Source organism: Melitaea cinxia, chromosome 14 (genome assembly GCF_905220565.1).
Source record: "Melitaea cinxia chromosome 14, ilMelCinx1.1, whole genome shotgun sequence".
Classification (NCBI taxonomy): Eukaryota; Metazoa; Arthropoda; class Insecta; order Lepidoptera; family Nymphalidae; genus Melitaea; species Melitaea cinxia.
This window is the reverse complement of record NC_059407.1, coordinates 7,555,820-7,580,443: the sequence shown is the minus strand read 5'-3', so window position 1 is coordinate 7,580,443 and position 24,624 is coordinate 7,555,820. Positions and strand designations below refer to the sequence as shown.

The 24,624-nt window shown below is 32.6% G+C and overlaps 6 protein-coding genes across 6 annotated transcripts; 5 read left to right on the top strand and 1 right to left on the bottom strand.

Moving 5' to 3' along the window:
* Positions 1-2,970: 2,970 nt before the first annotated feature.
* On the top strand, positions 2,971-9,035 carry LOC123659727 (ATP-dependent RNA helicase p62-like). The gene is made up of 5 exons (XM_045594909.1): positions 2,971-3,136; positions 3,220-4,158; positions 5,126-5,358; positions 6,346-6,524; positions 8,792-9,035. Exons 1-5 carry the CDS (start codon positions 3,084-3,086, stop codon positions 8,933-8,935), a joined length of 1,548 nt encoding a protein of 515 aa, XP_045450865.1. The 5' UTR covers positions 2,971-3,083; the 3' UTR covers positions 8,936-9,035.
* A 3,142-nt stretch (positions 9,036-12,177) lies between these two features.
* LOC123659893 lies at positions 12,178-13,939 on the top strand. Its single transcript, XM_045595055.1, has 6 exons — positions 12,178-12,252; positions 12,340-12,507; positions 12,592-12,804; positions 12,962-13,117; positions 13,338-13,491; positions 13,673-13,939. The coding sequence occupies exons 1-6, from the start codon at positions 12,178-12,180 to the stop codon at positions 13,840-13,842; spliced, it is 936 nt and encodes a 311-aa protein (XP_045451011.1). The 3' UTR covers positions 13,843-13,939.
* Positions 13,940-14,078: 139 nt separating this feature from the next.
* Positions 14,079-15,419, top strand: LOC123659892. The gene is made up of 2 exons (XM_045595054.1): positions 14,079-14,912; positions 15,042-15,419. The coding sequence occupies exons 1-2, from the start codon at positions 14,079-14,081 to the stop codon at positions 15,417-15,419; spliced, it is 1,212 nt and encodes a 403-aa protein (XP_045451010.1).
* Positions 15,420-15,598: 179 nt separating this feature from the next.
* On the top strand, positions 15,599-17,365 carry LOC123659468. Its single transcript, XM_045594680.1, has one exon. It carries the CDS (start codon positions 15,599-15,601, stop codon positions 17,363-17,365), a length of 1,767 nt encoding a protein of 588 aa, XP_045450636.1.
* Positions 17,366-17,724: 359 nt separating this feature from the next.
* Positions 17,725-19,440, top strand: LOC123659891. Its single transcript, XM_045595053.1, has one exon. It carries the CDS (start codon positions 17,725-17,727, stop codon positions 19,438-19,440), a length of 1,716 nt encoding a protein of 571 aa, XP_045451009.1.
* A 53-nt stretch (positions 19,441-19,493) lies between these two features.
* LOC123660005 (ADP-ribosylation factor-like protein 4C) lies at positions 19,494-21,390 on the bottom strand. The gene has a single exon (XM_045595148.1). It carries the CDS (start codon positions 21,316-21,318, stop codon positions 20,689-20,691), a length of 630 nt encoding a protein of 209 aa, XP_045451104.1. The 5' UTR covers positions 21,319-21,390; the 3' UTR covers positions 19,494-20,688.
* Positions 21,391-24,624: the final 3,234 nt, after the last annotated feature.

Genomic DNA, 24,624 nt, shown 5'->3' with positions numbered 1-24,624 from the left:
TCTTGGTTTCACCAGTTGTGGATAAGCACGGTCTTATACACAGGTCGTGTAACAACAGTAGTGGGGGGTTAGCTAGGTTAGCCGTTAGCTTAATGGTTGCGCTTTTCTTTTAAAGTTACGCTCGTCAAAGGCACGATAGATTTAGTTTTAAAATATAACAAATTACAATGAAATATCACTGAATATAACCAATTACAATAACGGTCACTCAATATACCTAATTACAATGAAACGTCACTCAACCGGCAATGTTTGTTACTACTGACCTTTACAGGCTTACCGGTGAGAGGGACCGGGTACTGTAGACTCCGGCTGCGAAGGAAGATGAGAGTCCTTGTAGAGGGCTCGGGGGAGACGTTCGTCCTAAGGGTGTCTCCTAACGAGATCGCACCTCTGCTTAGAACGTCGTCGGAGTGGAGGTGGTGCTATACGGAGCCCTATGGCGAGTTATTGACGATCGGTACGCCTAAGCGTGCTCGAGTCGTCCTAACGCGGGGACCTCGTCTTCGCCAGCGAAGACGGTGTGTGTATGTTGTATGCGTGTTCCCTGTGAAGGGGGCGTTGTCGATGGTTATCTTATCGTCGGGATCTGTCAAGTAGTACGCTAATGTCATAACTTTTCGTTCGATTTTAAAACATAAATGCGTCACCTATCACGAAGACCATCGATCGTCATGCCTCTGGCGGCTGTAAGCCATTAATGACTTGTCTACCGGGGAGTTGAACACGATCTCAGAAGTTTTGTACTCTCTAGTCTCTTGCAGGGTTGAATTCACACCACAAATTTTCTCTTCGCAGTTTACCGCGGGTTTGAATTCAGCCCCACATGACTAACTCGTTTTAAAACCATATATGACAAAAATAGAGCTGAAAATAGTTTACAGCGTATTTTAATACATTGAGTACAATACTAGACACCAATTGGAACAATTCATTCACTCTTCATAGAAATTTAGTAAGATTCAGCCAGTCAAAGTCTCCCCGTACACGCCTATTTCTGAACCGTTATGCTCTATGCTTGGATCGAGTTTTCTTATTTTCTTTATAAGAAAATTGTATACATATCATACACCGATGCAAAGTGTATTTTGTGTACTTTATGAATATTTATAATGCTAATTGTCGAGGATACGTAAAATATGTAGTTTGCTTTCAAAAAATATCCTACTTTCTCACCCTCTTTGGATATAATTGCCCAAAAAAATATTGTTTTTAGTTTTATCGTTGCGTTGTTCATCTTCAATACTAATTTTGATTAGTTTTTCCAAATAAACTATCAAGTACAAACTCCGTACCTACGGTAATTGCTTTACAAAGTGGAATTGAAATGTCTTGATTCGAGCGCTCATCATCTAGGCTACCTATTTTCAAGTATAAAAAAGAAACTTTTCTGTATCAAAATATACTTCTTTTGCTGTTAGAGCTAGATAGATACTATTGGGAAACAGAAAAAGTAGAATCAACGACAAATGTATCATAATACTATATTTTTTCGACATGTTTTTGCACCATGATCGACTTTCTCTTCCTCTGAAACAAGCGCGATTTCATAATTGATATATGCATGTGTACAACATTTTTTATACAGTAAATTAATGCTTAGTTCATACTCTTCAAAATAATATAATCGTTTTTGTTCTAAGTGTAGAAACTTGTGAGTTATGAGCAAAAAACTGCGTCTCAAGTAGCGTGCGCTTATCGAATCATATTACGCAGAATATGCAAGGTCAGTGCCGTTCGGGCGATACGGTAGACTGAGTTTGGGGTTGAATTCAACCTCGCGGGAGAAGGAGACTATGGGAGCCCGCGCTCGGGGGAGTCCGGTTTACCAGAGGTTAAGCCGACGTACCCCACTACTATAGTTGCCCAACCTGTGTATAAGACCGGGCACCGAAAAATCTTCTTCGTGTCATCGTGTGTTCTCCATCCGATCCATCCCATGTATATTTCTCACCTCAATGATCCCACGTGATACTAGCGAAATGATATGTGTCAAACTGACACAACTAGCGAATAACTGAACTGACATAAATGTGGTTTATTTTTGGTAATTGGTAGAGTTGTTGATATTTTTTAAAATATCGGATTCTCGATATATCGATATTTTGAAATATATATATATCGGAGTTTGATTTATCAAAAAAAAAATATCGATATTTCGATATATCGATATTTTTTCTATTTGATTTCATCGGCTTTGTTTAAAAAAAAAACAATCGTAAATCGGCTCAAAAATAATTTACACAGTTTATAATTCAGTATATTAGTTAAACAAATTAAATTATAAGTGTATTAAAATGTAAGATTTTACGTAATTATGCTTCAATTTTAATAAAACAATAATCAGTACAAATATTCAGTAAGAGTTTAAAATATACTCGTTGTTTTATATGTTCAATTGCTTTACTATTACGATTATTAGGTACTAAAAGATTGATTATAGAAGCAATTCGTTCAGATACTATAGATGTAGTGGAAGAAATCAAATATTTAACAGCTATTTCTGATAGCACAAGAGTGAAATGTTTACTATCAATCCAAAATTTTAGTGTATTTAATGACTTTGAAATATTCAGTTGATTAACATACATAAAAAATTAAATAAAAATAAAAAAATACAGTCGAATTGAGAACGTCCTCCTTTTTTGGAACTCGGTTAGAAAAACGAGTAAGCTTTAGACTACACGACTGAAGCGTTACGAAACATAAGTCTCTCTCTTTCTACTTTCACTATCTTATGTGTCCCTTTCAACTTCCGTTTGCCTCCCCCGATCACACTTTTCGTAATACTCTCATCACGTATTTTCCAGTTTACTCCCCAAAACAAGCTTGTGTAAAGAAGTTTGACTTCAAAATATTGAGTTTCGATATTTGAATTTCAATATCGAACTCGATATATCGTCCAAAAAAATATTGGTAATAAATATCGATATTTCTAAATAATAATATCGATATTTTATCAACAATCCTAATCTTTGGTGGTTATTGGTTAAGCTTAGTACATACTACATTTTTAAATGTTTCTGAAATAAGTTTGCAATTTTAATAAATGTAATTAATGTTTCGTCACATACAGCTTCGTAATGGCACTCAATGTTTTTAAAAGTTTTATACAGCGTAATAATTTCATTAAATTGTAAGTATATAATTATTATACCACATTATATAAATAAGTAAAGTATATCAGAGGTTATAAATTAAAATGCTTTTTCTTCGTAGAGCCTTTAAGGATATTAAAAAAGCTTCTCAAGTTAAAGCATATTCACATGTAACCAGTGTTGGTAATAGAGTTAAGGCGAATGGTATAGTTTTACGACATAACGTGTCCGTCTCGCAATTTCCGAGTTATTTAGTTCGGAATCAATTTTACTCTACACAAACTGCGGAAGAAATTCAGAGGCAATACTGTAATGAAAACAATATAACTATAATCGGAGATGATGTACCCAATGCGGTAACAGATATAGATTCCAGTGATTTCCCAGATTACATAAAAGATTTTTTGAAACAACAAGGAATTACAAAGCCCACACTAATTCAAGCTCAAAGTTGGCCCACTGCGATATCTGGTAAAAATTTTGTGGGTATTGCTCAGACAGGTACCGGAAAAACACTGGCATATTTACTGCCCGCAGTTATTAAAATAAAAGAAAACAAAGGCAGAAAAGGTAGAGGTCCAAGAATATTAGTTTTAGCACCTACTAGAGAATTAGCACGACAGATTGAAGTGGTGGCCAAGGAGTTTCAAAAATTATTGAACATAAGATGTTTATGTATATATGGTGGAGTCAGTAGAAGACCACAGGCTGATGAGTTAACAGCAGGTGTTGATATATTAATAGCTACACCTGGTAGATTGAATGATTTTATCACCAGCAAGGTCACAACTCTTAGCCGTTGTACATATGTTGTGCTTGATGAAGCTGATAGAATGTTAGATATGGGGTTTGAACCTCAGATCCGAGAAGCATTAGAGGAAGTGCCATATGACAGACAAATACTAATGTTTTCTGCTACATGGCCTAAGGAAGTACAGCATTTAGCAAAGGACTACCTTGGAGAGTTTGTGCAAGTCAATGTTGGTTCAACTGAGTTATCAGCAAATCACAATATTCAACAGCATATTCATGTGTGTGAGCAAGAAGAAAAGATGGAAAAGTAAGTATATTTACATTAAGTTTTTAAATATTTATTGTGTAATTGCATATAATGAACTAATAGGTCTACAACGGATTAAATAGGGCTATAATTGCATACTTGTTACTTCAGATATTGTGGTTTCTGTTAATTATGTGTAACACAAATAGATGTCCCATTTTGAATAGGGCCAACCTGTTTATTTGTTGTGTGTCCCGGTGTACCGAGCCCTGCGATGCAATAAAATCCCACTTTTTGAAATAATACAAAATAGTTGTGCATTTAGTTGGACAAATTAAGATTATAGTGCAATACACATTATTAAGAATAACTCAAAAACTACACACCATGACAAGCAATAACTTTGTAATTGTGTGTGTTTTAAATGTATGATATTTATATTTTTTACTTTTAATTATCGCAAAACTACACTTGAAATTTTATTTGAGTTGCATTCAAAAATTTATTGTATTTTACATTCTATTATAGTAATTATGTTCTAATAGTCAGATACATTACATTTGGTGCATCATTTGTAATAAATTATTGATGTCTAAATATTATTTTTCACGTGTTGTTTAGAATTAGGTATTGTTACCATTTGTTTATTAAAATGTTTATTTTAAATAAAGCTAAAGCTATTAAAGCTATAGTGGAATACAATAAAAAATTAGGTATATAATAACTACATACATAAAACAAAATTAATTCCAATCGTCCTAGAACATGATCATTTTTTTTTATTTAGCTCACCTTTTTTTGATCAACATCAAAAGCAGATTTTAAGTAGTTATTTACCACTACTTCTTTATTATATGTATATACTAGCTGAGTCCTGCAGTTTCACCTGCAATAATTTGAGAAAAAAAATAACCTAAAATAACTTTTCAGCTTTATAATATTAGTATGGATAAAAATTCCAAATATTTTTGGGAAATAATTTTTTAATAATGTTAATCTTTTACACAATACGGTTAATCTTTTACAGGTTTAAATCACTCATGCATGATGTGTCTGGTCAAGGGTTTGGTAAAATACTCGTATTTACCAATACAAAGAAATTTGTTGATAGTCTAACTCTAATGTTAAGAAGAAATGGTTGGCCTGCTGTGGGAATACATGGAGACAAGACACAGGCACAAAGAGATATTATAATAGACAAATTCAGAAGTGGTAAAGCAAATATACTTGTCGCTACTGATGTAGCAGCCAGAGGTTTAGGTAAGTCTGCGCGATATCTTTTGTTAGGTTTTTAATTTTGTTTCACTCTATTATTATCTGCCCTTAAATATCGCAATTTTGAGTCTGTGAACAAGCAACATTGTTCTCTCTATTATTTACTCTCTATAAATATATTTGAAACAACTGGCATCAGTACAGTGTCTGGCCATCTCCAATTTTTCACCTCACAATAATTTCATTTTTTAAGGAACCCTATGTCTTTTTGTACTATCCAATATAAAATAACCTACTTTCTCTTGTTGACTAAATTATCTTTGAATAAAAATTTTTCTTTAGGATAATATCGATGGCTCCTAAGTATTCTGAGTCAACTCTACTCCTAATAACTTTATTTTTTTGTTACATAGGTAGATAGGAAATAAAGTAAATGTTATTAATATCTTAAAAAAATGAAATAGTCAAAAGTTGTTAGTTGACTCAGTATACTTAGGAGCCATCGATATGATAATAGTCATATATATTACTTTCGCAAATCAGTATGGTAGTGTGGGTATTGAATAAAATTGAATTAGATTCATATTATGAGTATCAAATTGTCATACTCATAACATAGTATGGCCCAGTCAGTTGTCAGGGTCATGATTCAGCCTGTAACATCCCTCTGGATTATCCCTTGTGTAGAAGAAGGTTGGAGCTTAATCCACCACACTGCTCCACTGTGGGTTGGCGGATATATTACTATGAGTAACAATCACTATCAGGTTTTTGATTGACTTAACGTCAAACAGTTAGTTGTAATTGAAATTAAATTCTATGACGATAGTTTAGGGGTCACTGAAACTTTCTATTGCTCTAGCAATCGTGAATGCAAAACCTGTTTAGGGCAAATTCTTTTACTGGTTTTACAAATGATTGTAAAGGATTAGGCCACGTGCTTGAGTTGTGTGTTTCTGGGCCTAATCTGTCATAGAAGTTCTTTCTACTACATTGGATGTGAGAAATTAAATTTTAAATTTGACGTTTTAGATGTCGATGGCGTGACACATGTGATCAATTACGACTTTCCAAATACGTCTGAAGATTACATCCATAGGATTGGGCGAACAGGTCGCTTGCAGAATACGGGCATTGCTCATACAATCCTCACCAGTGAAAATGCAAGACAGGCTAAAAGTTTGATAGCAGTTTTAAAAGAAGCAAATCAGGTTAGTATCTTATATATTTTTATCATATTAGACTAATGTGACCAATTTTGTCATCAATTTCTTTTTCTTTTACTAGCAAGTTTATTTATTTACCAATAGACTTCCAATATATAACTAGCCGTAAGTTCTGTTACCAATGAAAATGCATTTTTTTTTAAATGAATTAATGTAATATTATTAAAATTTATACCTACATATTTATTCCCATCTCAGCAAAAAATAAAAAAAATATTCTATTCGAAATGGCCACCTTTAGCTTATATACAGGCCTTTAATCTGTTTGGCCACGAATCTATGGATTTACGCTCTGTTTCCAAGGGAATTTCGCCACTGCTCGCTCCAAAGATTTTTTAAGAGACTTAATGTCGCCAGTTTAGAGCAGGCCATGTCCTCTAAAACTGACCATAATTTGAAGTCTAAAGGGTTGAGGTCTGGGCTAGATGAGGGCCAGTCTTCAACTCTTATAAAGTCCGGAACATTGGTTTTAAGCCAGGCTTGGGTAGTTCGTACCATGTGACCAGGTGCAGAGTCCTGCTGGAAAGTCCACGGTATATTTTTAAAAGGTGTATTGCTGAGAGGTTTTACAACATGGTCCAAGACTATATCTTGATACACTTTGGCTGAAGTTTTCACTCCTTTTTCCACAAAAATGTAGTTTTGTCACTCCTTGATAAGACACGCTCCACCAAACCATCACTGACGCAGGATGATGACCACGTTGTACCTTTCCGATAACTTGAGCGGCTTCTTTAGAACTGTGAGCGTACACTTTATCATTTTGCTTGTTGTAGTGCTCTTCAATCGTAAAATTTTTTTCATCTGTAAAGAGGATATTTCTGTGCCTTTCACCTGCGTATCGCGACAGAAGGCGTTTTGATCGATCCACTCTCTTTAAAGATTGATTTAGGGCATGTCCTGTCTATAGGTGATAAGCACTGAGCATCAGGTCTTGTTTTATAATACGCGACAGAGTCCTAGCGGGAATCTTCATTTCTCGCGATAAGATTTTTTGCTTCCTAATGGGGTTTCGGCGAATTCTGGCTTTAACAGCATTAACAGCCTTTGTAGTTCTAACAACACGCGGCCGCCCCGATCTTTTCTGGTCTTCAACAGACGAAGTGTTGCTGTATCTGTTGATAGTACGATATACAAACATACGGCTGATACCAAGCTTTTGAAGTGTCTGGAATATGATCGACGGCTCCGTACCCACTTTGTGCAAGGCGATTACTGCAATCCTATTTTCTTTAACACACCATTCCATATTGTAAGTTGATAATGAACACGAAAAAATATGTGAAATGGCGCAAAATCGTAATAAGTTTTTAAAATAATATACCTGTTCCTATTTCAAAATAATTAAAAAGTTGAAAAAAGAAAAGTTTTCATGTAACTATATTTATGGCCAGACTAGTTATGTTATCTATAAACTTTTCACTGGGTTGGCAAATTTCCGTGATTTTTTTTAATCGAAAGGAGGTTGGTGCGTTCATTTAAATTTATTTGAGATCTAACAACTACTTTTCGAGTTATATATAATAATGCGTTTTTACTTGACGCTTTTTTCGTTGACCCACGTTGTTTTTTTATGTTTGTTACGTTGTTTATTTATACCGCATAACTTTCTACTGGATGTACCGATTTTGATAATTCTTTTTTTGTTGGAAAGAAGATATTCCAAGTTTAGTACCATGATAAGGAAACCAGGATCTGATAATGGGATCCCAGAGAAATCGAGGGAAACTCTTGAAAATCCGCAAAAACTTTTTACTGGGTGTACCGATTTTAATAATTTTTAATTTAATCGAAAGCTGATGTTTGTCATGTGGTCACATATAAATTTTATTGAGATCTGATAACTACTTTTTGAGTAATCTTTGATATCGCGTAGTTACTTGACTATTTTTTCGTCGATCTACGTTGTATTACACGTCGATGTAATTGAAGTCGGTTTTTTTTTCGTTTGCGAGCAAACACAATTATTCTCGTTTGCAAAGAAAATTATGGGCATACATGTGTTTTTAATTGTGTATTTAAATTTAGTTTCTAACCCAAATTATTCGCATATTTTGTTTGTATTTCAATACAATGTCAATTTTTTTTTGTCAAAGTGTTGATTTGTTAATCTTATTTGAGTTCCTCTGTGTCCATAACTTTTAGTATTCTAGTTTTATATGAACATAATTCTTTATGTTATTAAAACAGATAAAAATATACATTTAAAACCTGTTTTGTTAATTAATAAGTAAAATATTTTTTTTTTGTAGGAAGTTCCAGAGGAATTGTACCAATTAGCCAGAGAGAATATAAAAGTTAAACAACAACAATCAAGATATACACAAAATAAGTACAACTACAACTACAATTCGAATAGGAAATGGAATAAATTTCGTAGCGAAAAAATGTATTAAATGTTTAGTTTAAAATTGCTAAGGGTATATTTTAAAGAAAGTACATAATACAAGTAGCAATATAATGTACCTCATGATAGCAGTAAAGTTGTAGAACAAATAAATGTGTTTAATTTTTATTTTACCAACTATTGTGTCATATTAAAAAAGAAAAATGGTTTGTTAGAGTCTATTCGCGTTAAGAAAATAGTCGTCTTTGTAACTTACGAGTTACGATTAGCTTAGCTACGCTACTTGGCCGTAGTAAATTGTAACGCCTTTGTTCAAATTGACCATTCAAAAGCTATTTAGACACTTATAAGTCAACAATTATTGTACTCGTAAAAATCGTTGTGGACTTGATACAATTTACTATGGATAAAAATTATCTTACTATAGTAGTTATAATATATACATACACCAGCAATAGATTTGGAAACCTCATTTTTATGTATATAATATTAAATTTTTAATTCAACGCAATTTTTTGTACCGATCACTGGGAAGTTAAGCAAATGTCTCATTTTATTCATCTGGCGAGACCACGACGATGTTTGATTGAAGTAAATTCCAAAGTTTTAAGTTTAAATAGCGATTTCAACTCTCGGAAGTGAAAGAAAAAAAAGGTACTTAATGTACTGAATAAAATGTATTCGTGTATGTGTGTTACACACCAATTTATTTTTTATTGTTTTTATACGTGTAGGTCGGCAAGCTAGCTTGGCAAGCGGTTACCGTAGCGGCGTAGCCTATAGATGCCTACAACACCAGAAGCATCGCAAGCGCGTTGCAGAACCTCCCCCCCTCCCCCGCGGCTCTGGTCACCTTACTCAACACAGGATCACAACACTACTCGAGAGTAGTATTATTTAGCTGTAATTGTCTGTAAGGTTGAGGTACGTCCCAAGTCGCGTAACTCCAGATTTTGAGCAGGATATATCCTTCTGTGCCATACTTCAACAAAGATATAATCACTACCCTGGTGGAAATATTTTTTTAGAAAATCTGAGTCTTCATAATTCTACATAAGACTTTAAAAAATAAGTCTTAAAACTCTGTAAAACTGAAAAAGTCAAATATTCTCTGAAATTTCAGACTTTATTTCGGAGTCCGAATTTATTTAGGTACCTAATATCTGGATCAGTAGCGTAGCGTGGTTGTCGGCCGCCCGGGGCGGAAGAAAATTTTGCAGGCCTCCTATTTAGGTATTTCAATTTAATGCATACTATACATTATATACATTATCATAGAGAACTTTTCAGCAAAAACAGTCATATCATTATTTTGCTTTGCACGGGTGCAATGCTAATACTAAATATAAAATAAATATTTGCAATGTATGCGCACAAAAAATGTGTTTATTTACGACATCACATTAGAAACCTCTAAAACTATCAGTGTTCCTCTACTTACGCTACAATGAGCGTAACGCTAAAATGAGCCATCCTTTTAGTGCATGCCGCGTTCGTCGATTTATTAGACGTCACGTCAAAAAATATTTTAGGTGATATATCGTCTTTTTAGACGTTTTTTTTTTTTTTTTTGTAACAAAATTATGTCGATAAACAGTCTAATTTTGAAGTTAGATAGTTTAAAGTTTTTTTTTTTTTTTTTTTTTGTAACGAAATTATGCAGATAGACGACTTTTGAGCTTAGAGCATTCGACGGCCCTTAATCTTAGCTTACCCGTACTATTTGCACATAACTCACAATTTGGAAAGCGTAACATAATTAAGATACGAGATGATGTAAAATGGACCACTGACGATCAATAAAATTTTCTGTAAATTGTCAAACTTTTTCAAAGAATTGCGTACTTCCCCATATCTTAAAACGACTTTCCCGTACGTGAAATAAACTATATTCAACTTCAGATTTTTGGGTAAGTTTATTTTAAAAAATTGTCTTGTCGCTTTTTTACGTGGTTCCAAAGTCAATAACGATATTTGTGGGGCTAGTTATCAACCACAGAATATGATTCTGGATCGATAAGAGCGATTTTTTCACTCACCGGAGAGGTATAAAAGACCTCCAGATCTTTGTCTCTATGGTTTTGCGATAAAAAAATCTTGTTGTCTGATACTCAGAATAATGGTCCAATTAAATGATAGTTATCCCTTACATCATATATGTAATAGAAGTCATTCTCGCTGATTATTAGTCGTAAACGGTGAATGCACCCAAGTAAAGACGTTGCCAGTCGCTACAAAATATCATTCAAAGAAAAGGGATTCTCCGACTTCGCCACAAAATAAGTAATTAAAAATTCCGTGCATCTTTCAATCGGTCCGAATTTGTAGTTGCAATAAAAATAATATAACATGGTTCCAATATTTACAAAATATTTTTATTATTTGAGTATTGTTAAATTAACGGACTGCCTCTGCCCCCACTACGCTAAGCCAGTGATCTGGATGACCTAGCTAAGGTATTTTTTTTTAGTAAATCGTGTTTTTTGGAAATCATATTTAAATACGAATTACAAACTAATATAAATAATATTTTTCGATATTATCGACATAATATTAAAAAACTGCGTGCGTACAAAGTACACAGGTCAGAAGTGAAACTTCTTTGGCAAACTAATTTTTAAGTCTCGTTTATATTTATACAAATCTAAAGCTTTGATTTCCGTTCCAGCGCCATCAATAAAAACGTTGCCGTTTTATCCGTAAAAATTTTACTCTCATGCGCCCAAAGAAGTTTGACTTCAAAATATGAACTGGATATTAAAAAAAAAAGTAAGAGTGCAATTAGAAAAAAAAAGAAAAAAAAAACCGACCAACGTGGGTTTAATCCGGGGTCTTTTGGTTTCGAGACCGGCCGATTTCCCACCTGGGCTGATAACTTTGTGAATAATTATGAAATTTGCCTTCCTATTCTAATAATATTGTAGTAGTTTTTTATTGCCTGAAAACATGGACAAAACGAAATTTTCTAAAAATAAATCCTAACTAGATCGCCCCCGAAACCCCCTGCATACTAAATTTCATGAAAATCATTGGAGCCGTTTCCAAGATTCAGATAGACTCGATGCTCGTTTAAAAGTATTAGATATAGAAAATGCAAAATGAATTTGTGTTCATTTATAATCTATATTAGCGATAAGGCATACGCAGAAAAGTATTTTACATATTTCCATGGAAACGTGAATGACTTAGTATCTACAACAACTGTGTGCACAGACTGTGTGTTGTGATAAATAAAGAATCATATAGGCGTAATAATTAAAAAATATAATGAATTTGAATAAACATTAAAATATGGCTCTACTGCCTGAGCTAGACGTTAAATCTGTATTAAACGTTGTAGAAGAGAATTTCGAACGCGTTGGTTTGGTTTGTATATAAACAATAGCCAACATCTAATGCTCCTGTTCATTTGTTGTTTTCATTAATTAATTTGTTAAAATGTTTTCTTTTTAGAAAACCTATGCTATTCGTATGATTTATATCGGGGAGCATGTTTTGCCGAAAGACCAGTTAATAAAACATTTCCAATCTACAGTGAATGATGTTAACTCAGGTTATTGCGATATAAAAGTGCGCGGTTTACTCATAGTCTACGATAGTTACTTCATACATATTATTGAGGTATATATTCTATAGATCATGTAGAAGATTTATTGTTTTAGACAAATTGATTTATTATAATTATCTTTTGCAATATAATTATAGGGTGCTGAAGATACAATTCATAGACATTTAAGATTTTTATTCGAGTGTGAAACCAAATGGATCCAACAAAACACTCGAGAAGATGAAACTATAGGGGTAGAAGACGGTAAAGAAGGTTTAACATTAATATTGGGAGAAGAAAAGACGGCCAAAGGCGAAATAAAGATGTTTAAGCGTTTAAAAATGTTGACTGTTTATCATTCAATACAAACGGTTGGTATTGTGTAATATTGTTATTCTTCAAATATTAATATCAATATCATTTTAGAGTTCACCTAGGCATTACGATCAATTATTTTGGCAATTTCAATTAATACCGATTAATTTACGGAATAGATTATCCGTATTTGACATCTTTTTTTTGTATTAGCTTATTTTTGAAGAGTGGCGGGCTGTGACCGCTCGGCCGCCGTCGCTTATAGGCACACTTTATATACATGGATCTATGTCGGAACACATGGAACAGTTGCGAATATGTCTTGACAAGACAAAGAGAATTTGTTTACACGCACAGGCTGAGCAAAACGTAAGTTCGATTTAGAAAACAAAGGTTTTAGAATCATTTACTTTTATCTTGATTTTTTTCACTGTTTTTTTAATAAATTTATTCAATTTATTAAATTTATTTTATATGATTTTAATTCCAAATAAAAATGAAGTTTGGTAGAAAAACACGTAGGTATTGTAGTTTTAGTAATTTGATGATTTATTTTAATATAGTTAATCACAAGTTAATTTATTAACAGTTGGCATTTGAGGGATTAAGCGCAGTCGACCCTAGGATAGAGGCGTTACCAGAAGTAGCTTTGTTGGAGTATCTCTTACAGTCGCAATACATTTTGGATCTACGGCATGTTGCGCATCTGCATCGACGCGTTGACGATTACGCGTTCTACTTTGGTAATTATTTTCTCACCAATTGTCTGAATCCGTATCTAATGAAATAAATATACGTATTCAATGGTACAAGTACTTGGTATACCTCTCCCTAATCTTTGTCAATTTCTTTGGTCTATTTTAGTAGTAAATCAGATTTTAATACAGATACCTAATATTTTGTGTTTATTTTAATCGGCTATAGAGCACGTATGGCCTCTACCCACACACTTCACGCCGCGTCTGCTTTACAAGTTGAAGGTAGATGATTCGTTTGTGGAGCCTCTCCCAGTAATGCCTTGGGAGTTGGTCAGAAAAGAAATTGCAGAAGAAGAAAGAGAAGAACGGCAAAGTGTTAGTTCTTCGAGCGATTAATAACAATATTCTAGATTTAAAATGCATGATAATTTGTTTTTATGATTTTATAGTTTTGTTCATGTAGTCATTTTGTAATAAAGATGATTGAAAATTAGCATATTCTTTTAAAAGTTGTTTTTATGCGGTTGCTATTCAACAATGTGAAACCGGTTGCCCATAGAAATAGAAATTTATTTGTTAGTAACTATAGTAACGTTGAGGTTCTAAGCTGTGTAGCAAAGTACTGAAAGAATATGGAAAAGAAATTAGTTAAAAATTGTAAAAAAAAATCTTTTAGCGGTGTCAAATTACCTCCTATCAGTAAAAATAACAATGAAAATGTAAAAACAGTTTTGGATGTGGATCCTCAATATTTTTCATTAGTTGGAGGTAGACCCATTAAAATAAATAAGTCAATTAGTAAATATAAACAAAATATTAGACAAATAGCTTTAAAACGAACGCTTCACGGATTTCTTATGGACGAAATGTTAAGAATAACCAGGGAAATTGAAACCGAAAGGAAAATATACTTTACAGCGTCGAAGCATTTTGAAGAGTATCAGCACAGTTTCGATAAGTTTTTAGCAGATGATAACAATAAAACGATAGCTATTATGAAAAAATCCGATACTTTAGCCAAGGTGTTGACCAGTGAAACAGAAGAGAATAAACAAGCAAATTTTGAGTTGGCTACTATAAAGTCAAAATTACAATATATCAATGAAACCTTGCAAATATTGTTGTCCTTTAAAAATTTCCTATACAAAGCAGCGCCTATTTTATGGCAAGACAAACATAATGTTAATTTAAATCCGGAACAATTTGAAATTCTCAGTATGGATTCAGACATTTTTGTAAAAATTGATATAGATCTAATACGAGAACGTTTAAACAATTTACCTCTTCCACGCCTGTACTTTGAAACTTCAGATCAATTACTTGACGTTTTTGGTTTGCTTGAGAAGCAAAATCTTAATTATCTTTTAGTGACCGAGGAGTTAAAAACAGAGAAAAACAAATTCTTAAAGTCTCTCGGGCTTTTAAAGTGTTTGCTTAGACTAGAGCTTGAATATGTTAAAGAAAAGGTAAATATAGTCTTAACAAAATGGTACTATATAAATATTTTAATAGTAAAAACTAATATATAATAATAATAATTTTTTATTTATTTTTAGATAAAGAACATTGAAAAAATAATACTTTGGAATGAACAGCGAGAAATCGAGTTAAAAGATGTATTTTTTCGGATATTAGAAGATAAAATCCAATATTTGGTATCATCAGAGACCGTGTTACAAATTTATAATTATGTGGAATTTGCATATGAACAAGTTATAGCTACAAATGATGCAAATTTAAGTTCGTTAGATATGACATTATCTCTTGAAAGAGAATATGATAGCTTAATGCTGGATTTATCAGCGTTTGATTTAGATGTTATAAAATCTACCGAGAAAGAAACTTACGAAAATGAAGCGAAAGAAGTAAAACTAGCTGAAGATGCGAGCAAAATATTAAAAGATGTTGATAAATTAAGTAAGCGATTGAAATCGTCTTTTAGACCAATAAGGAAAAAAGTTAATGATTTGTAAATTAATTGTCAAATCATTTCGTTTGTATTACATGTTTTAATAAATATAACAGTACAGAGTTTTTACAAAGTTTGCTTTTTTATTCGTGACAGTGACATAAAGAATAAGTCGTGGCATTTTATTTTTGAAAGAATTGTAGTAACAACAAACAAATTATTTATTTGTATAATATTCTTATAATGTCGTGTTCAAAAGAAAAACATAAATCAATGGTTCCTCTTAAAACTTTGGATATTATATTTCGCCGTCGCTACGTGCCAAATACTCAGCACTATTTCTCTAATAGAAAACATGCTCTCAGAGAGGAAAAGGTTTTAACCAAAACTCGACCATTCCGTATACCTAAGTCTGAACAATTACTTTCATATATAAAATATAGCGATCGTAAAGAAAAATTAATAAGCAAAAATAGGTTATATCAGCCGCTACATTTAAAAGACAATCTTAGAATAGCTGCTACTAGAGATATTTCAAAAAGACTTTTTGTTGAAGAACCAGTAGATGACGTAAGAGCAGTCGTCGAAATTCATCCAGAATTTTACACTGTTATTGAAGGTCGGCCACTGCGAAGCTTTGATGACATAAAAGTCTATGTTAATAATATTAGAAACTATGCCATGAATCAACAGCAAATAGGGTACAGACGTGATCTTATTAAGAAAATAGAACAAAATATAGTTGACGAATCTAAAGAGTATGACGAAATTGTATTTAAATTGAAACAACATATTAAAGATTTTCAATTATTCCTGACAGAGGATTACAAAATATCCTGTGCTAAAGTTTCAAAAGCAGAAAAAGTATATGCCGAGTTGACTGCAAAAGGCTCTGAATTTTTGGGCTACGTTTCTAAACTAACAATTTTAAACAATGTCTTGTTTAAACTTGATGCTATTCGAAGTATTTTAAAGACTTATAGAAGCTACTTAATTTTTGTAGCTCCATTGTCATGGCGCCAAACATACGATGAGAATTTGAAACATACATTAACTTCAATACAATTTTCGACGGGAGAATTTGTTACCGATAACGACTTAGTTGAGACCATGGATATTGATAAAATGATAGAACTAGCAAAAAAAGAATTAAAAAATCCATATCCACCTTATTTATACTTTAAGCGTCCACAACAAATGATTTCCTTATTTAGAACGATGGAATTGCAAAGCCGAGAGTATTTAATACATCTTTCTAAAACTGATGTCCCTTACAGGCTTTTACAAGATCGTATAAAGCAACTAAAAATAACAACTAAACAGGAACTTGATTACTTTGAGTATTACATTGATTTTATAAAGAACGAAATAGCTAGAGAGACCTACAATGAGAATCATTTACAAGAAAAGTTTTTTAGAATATTAAATACGACTTTTTACGATAGTATAGCTAGCCCTAGCACCCTTAAATTGAAAATTTGTATTGAGTACGTATATGAACAAATTTTCGGTAAATGTGAGGAAGGTCATCAGAACTTACAAGATCCTATGAAAATTCTAGAAATCATGTACGAAGACTATAATTTACTTCTCGATTCTTTAGATTTTAAAATAGTAAAACAAGCTCAACATGATTTCTTTACCCAAGACCTAAAAACAATGAAAAATGCTTATTTAGCTCAACGTGAACTAAGAGCTTTCCGAGAAATGACAACTGCCATGAATAAGGCATTTTTACCACCTTGTAAATATAAGAGGCCTATTCTTTCTAAATTTTTAGATAAAAAAAGTCGGATGGCATTAATAGTTGCTGAAAAGCGAAAATCGCTGCTCCAAAGCGGTGAACGTATAAAGCCTAAACAAATTAAAATAACACCGGAGGAGCAAAATGGATTGTTAATGTTTACAGAATGGTGTGAAGGAATGAATCCAACACCATATTTAGCTGAATACTACAAATTTGTAAAGCCTGCTTTCGAGTGGGTGCCGCGAAAATCTGTCTTGCCATAATTATCATTTTTAATTTTTTGCAAAGGTTTTGTAAGATTAATTTTGTCCGATGATCAAATTAATCATTGAATATGTAACAAACGTAACGTCATATATAACAATCTTTAAAATAATTTTTACTCGTAGACCTTATTATATTTAGTTAACTTGTTTGTATCTTCTTCTCATATTAAAATTATTCAAAAAACTTTTATCGGAACAATGTGTACATTGTACAATAATAAAAAAAACATTGCTTTCATTTATAAATCTAGATGGTTATAAAAATTGAGTCATTCCTAAGTTTTAGTGTTTTCATTCAAAGTCCATCGACTTTTAATTATTTTCATATTTGTTGGATAGAGGTAACAAAAACAATAATGATTAAGACTGATACGTCAAGAACACTCTTTAACAAATCATCGGAAAAACCTAAACAAAATTTATTGTCGCCATTAGGAACTAAAATGAAATATAAAAGAAATATATCTGATGTCTCAGTTGAAAATTATGATCCGCTACGGGAAGTGTTTTTGCCAGTAAGGAATTTAAAAAATGCTGAAAATCTTTTATCTTTTAAGCTATATTCAAAAAAGCAAAACAAAATTCAATTCAGGCATCGATTAGCTACAAACATTTATAAAAAATATAAAATTATTAGTGCTGATTTAAGAAACCGATTACATGTCGAGGACCCAAGAAACGACTTAATTACTGTTAATGACATTGATGAAGATTTCTACCGTAGTGTAGACGGACGCCCTGTACGACTTCATATTCCTGTTTTTAAATCTTTAAAAGAGTCTTTAAATAAATTATTACACATAAAACAAGAAATTGGAATAAAAAAGGATTGCTTTTTACAAAGCGATACAAATTACCGCAATGAAATGCGTGTATTTGAATTAGCTGTAAGAAGATTAACCGATCATGTTAAAAGTTTTGATAAATTTATATCTGAAAACCATCACAAGTCTATGACAATTTTAACGAAATCGGACAAATTAAAAAATCAAGTTGAACTGCAGGTGCAGGAGTTACAGAACGTAGCGATAGAAAAATTTACTATTATATCAAAATTAATTGGTTTGGAATATAAATATGGTCTACAGCAAAAATATGGTAGGTTTTTGTACTATTTATCACCACCAAGTTGGCGTTTAAGTAACAGAGACTTTGCCAGGTCTTGTGAAATTGAAGCCAAAGGTTTTGATTTTATAAATTCTAGTGAAGATGACAACTTCGCTGTTATATTTGAAAGACTGCAACAAATTTGTTATGGGGTACCTATTAAACCTGCCCTTTACTTTACTCGACCGAAGGATCTAATGGATGTTTTTGATGCCATGGAGACGCAACAACTTCATTATTACACACACGTTCATCATTTGTCACCTTATATAAAAATATTAAAGGATGGAATATTATCTTTACAAGATATTATTATTCAAGATTCTGCATATGTTGCGAGTTCTATAAAGCGTTTTGAAGATGTTTTACTGTTTTCAGAACAAAAATGTGCTCACCTAGAAGCTAGGTTTTTCAAAATTTTATATGGCCTGTTTTACAAATGTGTCGCTGCAACAGATGTCTTGAAGTTAACAATACACTTGCAGTTCTGCTATGAAAGAGTACTTCTAGAAAAACCTTTAAATATGGACCTACGAACAATTGCGAGAAGTTTAGAATTTTTTTACATGGATATTTCCAAAAAATTAGATTCTATTAAGAGTGAAGCTGTGAGACGTGCTGTAATTAAGTGTATGGATACAGAGAAGTTAAAAATTAGAAGAGCAAACAATGCAGCCACTGAACTACGATTATTTCACAGATTAGAACAAGAATTACTTCGTTCTTATGGATTTTGTACTGCAAATACGTACAAACCGATAAAATATAAAACATCAAAGAATAGTAATAAATCACAACGCATTGAAAATAATATGAAAGAGCAAAAAAAGAAATCTTTAACAGAAGCTGAGTTAGAATATTTAACACTCTTCACGGACTGGACCGAAAATGACAATCCCGCTGTCTTCTTAGAAAGTTTAAACCTTAATGATAAAAATAGTAAGAACGAATTTGTCGCCACGTAGGTAAATTACGGAAATTATACGAATGTGGTTTAAAACCTAATTAAAATAACAAATTTATTCAAAACAGACTTTATTACGGGGATTCAATAAAAATAACATTTACGTATCACCATAAAACACAATACATTACAATATCATTAATGTTTTTTTTTATAAAACAAATATAACAACAAAAAGTAATCTATCTACTCATATAAATGTTTGGTTTCCTGGTATTAACGAATAACTATTTACTTGGAATTTACATATTTACAGGGTGAGTAACATAAATTCTGGTAAAAGCTTATTTAATTCAATACATTGGTTATATTATACTAGTAATATATTTGAGTAAGTAAATAAATAAATACCTAATTAATTTACCTCTATCAGTAAACATTTATATGACAGTTTGTTGTGTACTCTATATTGCGGTCTGAATTTCCTTTCTGAATCTTTTCTTTAGGATTTTCATAGCTTTAATATGTTTGCTGCTTAATTTAACTTGTCTTTATTTATTTATGTGATGTTTTGGGCACAGAAATATCTATAATTGTAAATGCAGTCCTAAAATATATTTACAGCTTGTTTATATACAAGAGTTTAGAAGACAGAATGAAACAACAGTGAGGACATAGGGAAAAGTGTTACTTATGATCTAACGCAAGTCATCATATGAGTCGTACGTCTAAACAATGTGTTTTATTCAGACGGAATAAAATAGTTTTCGGACACAGTACACTGTTTCTTAAACACGAAATTAACTTTGGTATTCAGTTCTTAAATAGTTTAGTAATCGTATAGTAAATACATAATAATGGCCTTGGAGTTTTTTTTTCACCTTTGTTCATGAAATGAAACAAACTATAGAATATAGGGTCATTGATGTTTTGAATTTAGATAAAATTTATAGTTATTTCGTTATATAGTAATAAACGTCGGTGTATATTTTACATTATATATTCACACATGTTTCTGCAATTATAGCAAAGTTGAAATTAAATTAGGCGTTAAGTTTGATCCCTTAGCTATTTTCAAAAGAAAATATCTAGCGGTTAAATCAATTATCAAAATATTCTATCACCTCAAAATGTTCAAAAAAATTTGAGCAACACTATGATGGAATATCTTCATGATACTTTATAAACCTATAGTAAAACAATATTTGGTGTTCAATCCAGGACATTATTAATCAAACGTCCATACCATGAGCATTATTTAACTTTTCTACTGCTATTGACTATTACTAGGCAAACGAGTTATAATCATTTATCTGACACGTTTCTTTTGTAATTTGGCCAGTTTTCTTCTTTTGAGTATCATTTCGTATAATGCTTCAAGACCTTCATGAAGACCTTCGCCGGTAATAGCACAAGCCGGTTGGACATGCCATGAGTGTGCGTCGCGCGAACCGTGAGGCGATGACACGAGTTCGTGTAGTCCCAGAAGCTTTTCTAACTCGCGAGGTTCCTTCGCTCCCGGTAAATCTTGTTTATTCGCTAGTACAAGAATTGGTACTCCTGCATTATCAGGGGACTTAGCTGTACGTATCAGCTCCATTTTAGCTTCTTCCATTCTCTCAATGTCGACGGAATCCAAAACAAATATAATGCCATCCGTGCAACGTGTATATGATTTCCATAAGGGCCGGAGTTTCTCTTGTCCACCTACATCCCATACGAGAAAATTGACTCCTTTAGATTTTCCGATTGTACCTTTAACCTTTTCACAATTGAAACCTATAGTCGGGACGGTGTTAAGATACTGGTCGAACTTGAGCCTGTAGAGCGCTGTAGTTTTGCCGGCGGAGTCGAGACCGAGCATGACCACGTGGAGCGTGCCCTGCGTGGATGGTAGCGCGTCGAGCAGGCTCGAGTTCTTGCCCATATTTGCACCCATAATGTGTTGCGACGGGCCGATTATCTGATACTTTCGTCTGGCCGCAGCATCATCAGTTAGTCAGTTTACACCTGAAAATAGAAATTAATAATTTTAATATATTATTATTAATATATATTACTATTATATATTATATAAATTATTATAAAAAAGTGCGTGCGTACAAAGTACACATGTCAGAAGTGAAACTTCTTTTGCAAACTGATTTTTAAGTCTGGTTTATAAATATAAACGAAAATCTAAAGCTTTAGATTTGTATAAATATGCAAATCTAAAGCTTTAGATTTCCGTTCTAGCACCATCGACAAAAATGTTGCCGTTTCATCAAAACGTTGCTGTTTTATCCGTAAAATTTTTATCCTCATGCGCCTAAAGAAGTTTCACTTCAAAAAACACTTCTGACATTCCGACAAAGACACGTTATTATCAGGACAGAAAGTTATTTTTTTTTGATAATATTATTAAGTAGTTTAGCAACATAACATAAAATACAAATGGACCAAATAAAAGCACTCTCTATCAATATAACAAGCATGATTACTAGACGCGAAAATTAATACCAAATCATGGATTGTTACGCTTAAGAATGAGTATAATAGACTTCTACACAACGTCTTAGAAAATTACTTCAGTGCAGACAGGTGAATGATATTAGAATTCAATAACGGTAAGAAATGGTAACGGACCGAGAGTGCAGACGAGACAAGACGTCGCCCAGACGCCCTTTAAGCTTCATACTACTTTCTCTAGCGATTGAATAAACTCACAGACAACAGGTTTGATTGATATCTAAAAATAAATTATAGTTATAGAATTAAGTAATATTTTTAATTTATAAAAAGTAGTTGCGTAGGAAATGATGTATCTTACATACCGTACCTAATTTATATCGTTGTCTATTACTTGCTAATTTCAGGATTTCTATTTTTATTGTGCATATAATTTTAACAGACATGTCGAGGCTTGAGACATTAGTTAGTATATTTGCACAAACTGCGTTGTGGATCTGATTTTATAAGTGAGCATGTTATTTTAAACAGCAGGCCAACGACCGCCAGGTTGTACGGTAATTTATTTTTTGACTGACGTGTTTCATGAGTGTAAGGATTTAATTTTACGATGGTTTGTTGATCCAAATTAAGGACATAACGAACAAAACGGCGTAATTTTATCTTTTTCGGATACAAGTTTTGTTTTATAAAATTAAATATTCTTTATATAATTCTAGCAAAAAATATTAAAATTTCGATACGAGTCATGTGCATATGAAAATATTGATAAATTTTTTGTAAAAATATTGCTTGATTAGTAACAATAGGTACAATAACAAGGTCTTAAGAAAAATTAGTTACATTTGGGTCAATTGAATTACAAAGAACTACAATAATACGTTTCATTCACTATGAACTTTAAGATATATCCAAATCTAATATTTTCTTTGAAGAAGATAAGAATTAATTTTAGTGAAGTAACAAACATGAGAAAATAAAGTATAAAAATAATAAATACTGAAATACTTTTTAGAAATAAGAAAGAATACTCATATTTTTCTTTACATAAACAAGTTGCAAGTAAATGAAAGAGATGAAGATAACACCAAAACTTGTGATAGTTTAAAAAATCACGCAAATCGTTTTGTAGTACTAAATAGTTTCATATTTCTACAATTTTGAGGTCATCTTAAATTGCAAACGGGATCTGTCTCCGGCGCCTTCGACCTGTCCGTCTTGAAAAACTCGTATTGCGACTTTTGTTTTTATTTGACCGACTTATTAATAATTCGCTTCTCTATCGCTATTTCTTATGAGCGTTTTCTGGTTTTCATTTTAAATTCAAAAGTTTCGTAGAAAATTATAACAGGGAATTTATATATAAATAAAATAATAGTTTTTCAGAGAGTTATTTTACTTGTTATGTCACATTAGTTAGTATATACAGTATCTTATGTCAGGCGTTTAAACATAAATTATTAAATATTTTTATACAAGTTAATTAAAGCTTTTATAAATACTCATCGTAATATTGTCCTAATAAATTTATAAATTTTACATACATACATACATATAATCACGCCTATTTCCCGTAGGGGTAGGCAGAGACCACTTCTTTCCACTGCTTTCCATTTATCCTCACACAAGCACTAGAATGTCTATAAAGAGATTGCAATGCTCGTATGAGGAAACTGCTCACACCATTCATGGACAATGCTGACCACAATTCATTCCTCATCACTCTATCATAGGCCATTTCTAAATTCACGAACGCACAATAGACTTATTTTTGGCCAAATAATTTTCGGCTATGCACCGCAAAGAAAAGACCTGATCCGTACATCCCATTCCTTTTCTAAATCCCGCTTGTGCATCCCATACTTTATCGTCTGTTTCATGCACAACCCTCTCAAATACTTTTTCATACAATTTATCGACGACGCTGAATAGGCTTATACAGCGGTAATTTATGCAGTCCTGCCGTGACCCTTTTCCCTTGTACAATGGGACGATTACTTTACCGGTACTTGCCCATTTCGCCAGCACAAATTGAAAAGGCGGTACAGCTGGCTAGCCACTGTGCCATGCCTAGCCTTCAACATTTCGACGGTAATCCTGTCATACCCCGCAGCCTTACCTAATCTCATACTTTTCAACGCTTTCACTATTTCATCCATGCTTATCTCACTGTCATCACCATTTATGCTCTCTTCCATGGAAGGTGCCGTATGTTGATGTATGCCACTTCCTCTCTTTTGAACAAACTTTCAGAATACTCTTTCCATCTCTTTAACACACATTCTTCTCCTTTTATAATGCTTCCATCTTGACTCCTGATTGTACTCAGTTCCGATGTAGATGTTTTTCCTCTGGCAGTTTTGATGGATTTCCAGAAAAACTTGATGTTTGACTGGAAATCTTCAGTGAGCCTTCTATTAAAATCATCTTTTCGTTCTTCTTTCTTTCTAGACACAACTTCTTTCGCCGTTAATTTCAATCTTTTATACATCGTTCTTGCTTTCTTTATCTCGTCATCCGTTGCCTTTTGAACTTTTTGGTTAGCTTTTGTCGCTACCCAATCCAACCACGCTTTCTTCTCTTCTTGCACAGCCTTTTGTACATCTTTATCTATCCACACTTATAGTTCTTTCTTCCTTTCCTTCTTTTAGCTACCCCACATACCCCAATAGCAACATTCACGACCCCTTTCTTAAATGTATCCCACAAATCTACAATCGCACCTATTCTCTTCTATGCCTTTAAAACTTTCTTTCAGTTTCTCTACATATTCGTCATTCTTTTACTTTTCTTGTAG

Excerpts from the sequence above, each read along its gene's own strand:
- LOC123660005 (XM_045595148.1), bottom strand. The coding sequence starts at position 21,318 with ATGGGTGCAAATATGGGCAAGAACTCGAGCCTGCTCGACGCGCTACCA.
- LOC123659727 (XM_045594909.1), top strand. The coding sequence starts at position 3,084 with ATGGCACTCAATGTTTTTAAAAGTTTTATACAGCGTAATAATTTCATT. Across the intron at positions 3,137-3,219 it reads CGTAATAATTTCATTAAATT|AGCCTTTAAGGATATTAAAA; the intron begins GTAAGTATATAA and ends TTTTCTTCGTAG. Across the intron at positions 6,525-8,791 it reads TTTTAAAAGAAGCAAATCAG|GAAGTTCCAGAGGAATTGTA; the intron begins GTTAGTATCTTA and ends TTTTTTTTGTAG.
- LOC123659893 (XM_045595055.1), top strand. The coding sequence starts at position 12,178 with ATGGCTCTACTGCCTGAGCTAGACGTTAAATCTGTATTAAACGTTGTA. Across the intron at positions 12,508-12,591 it reads ACTTCATACATATTATTGAG|GGTGCTGAAGATACAATTCA; the intron begins GTATATATTCTA and ends ATATAATTATAG. Across the intron at positions 12,805-12,961 it reads TTTATCATTCAATACAAACG|CTTATTTTTGAAGAGTGGCG; the intron begins GTTGGTATTGTG and ends TTTTTGTATTAG.
- LOC123659892 (XM_045595054.1), top strand. The coding sequence starts at position 14,079 with ATGGAAAAGAAATTAGTTAAAAATTGTAAAAAAAAATCTTTTAGCGGT. Across the intron at positions 14,913-15,041 it reads TTGAATATGTTAAAGAAAAG|CGAGAAATCGAGTTAAAAGA; the intron begins GTAAATATAGTC and ends TGGAATGAACAG.
- LOC123659891 (XM_045595053.1), top strand. The coding sequence starts at position 17,725 with ATGATTAAGACTGATACGTCAAGAACACTCTTTAACAAATCATCGGAA.
- LOC123659468 (XM_045594680.1), top strand. The coding sequence starts at position 15,599 with ATGTCGTGTTCAAAAGAAAAACATAAATCAATGGTTCCTCTTAAAACT.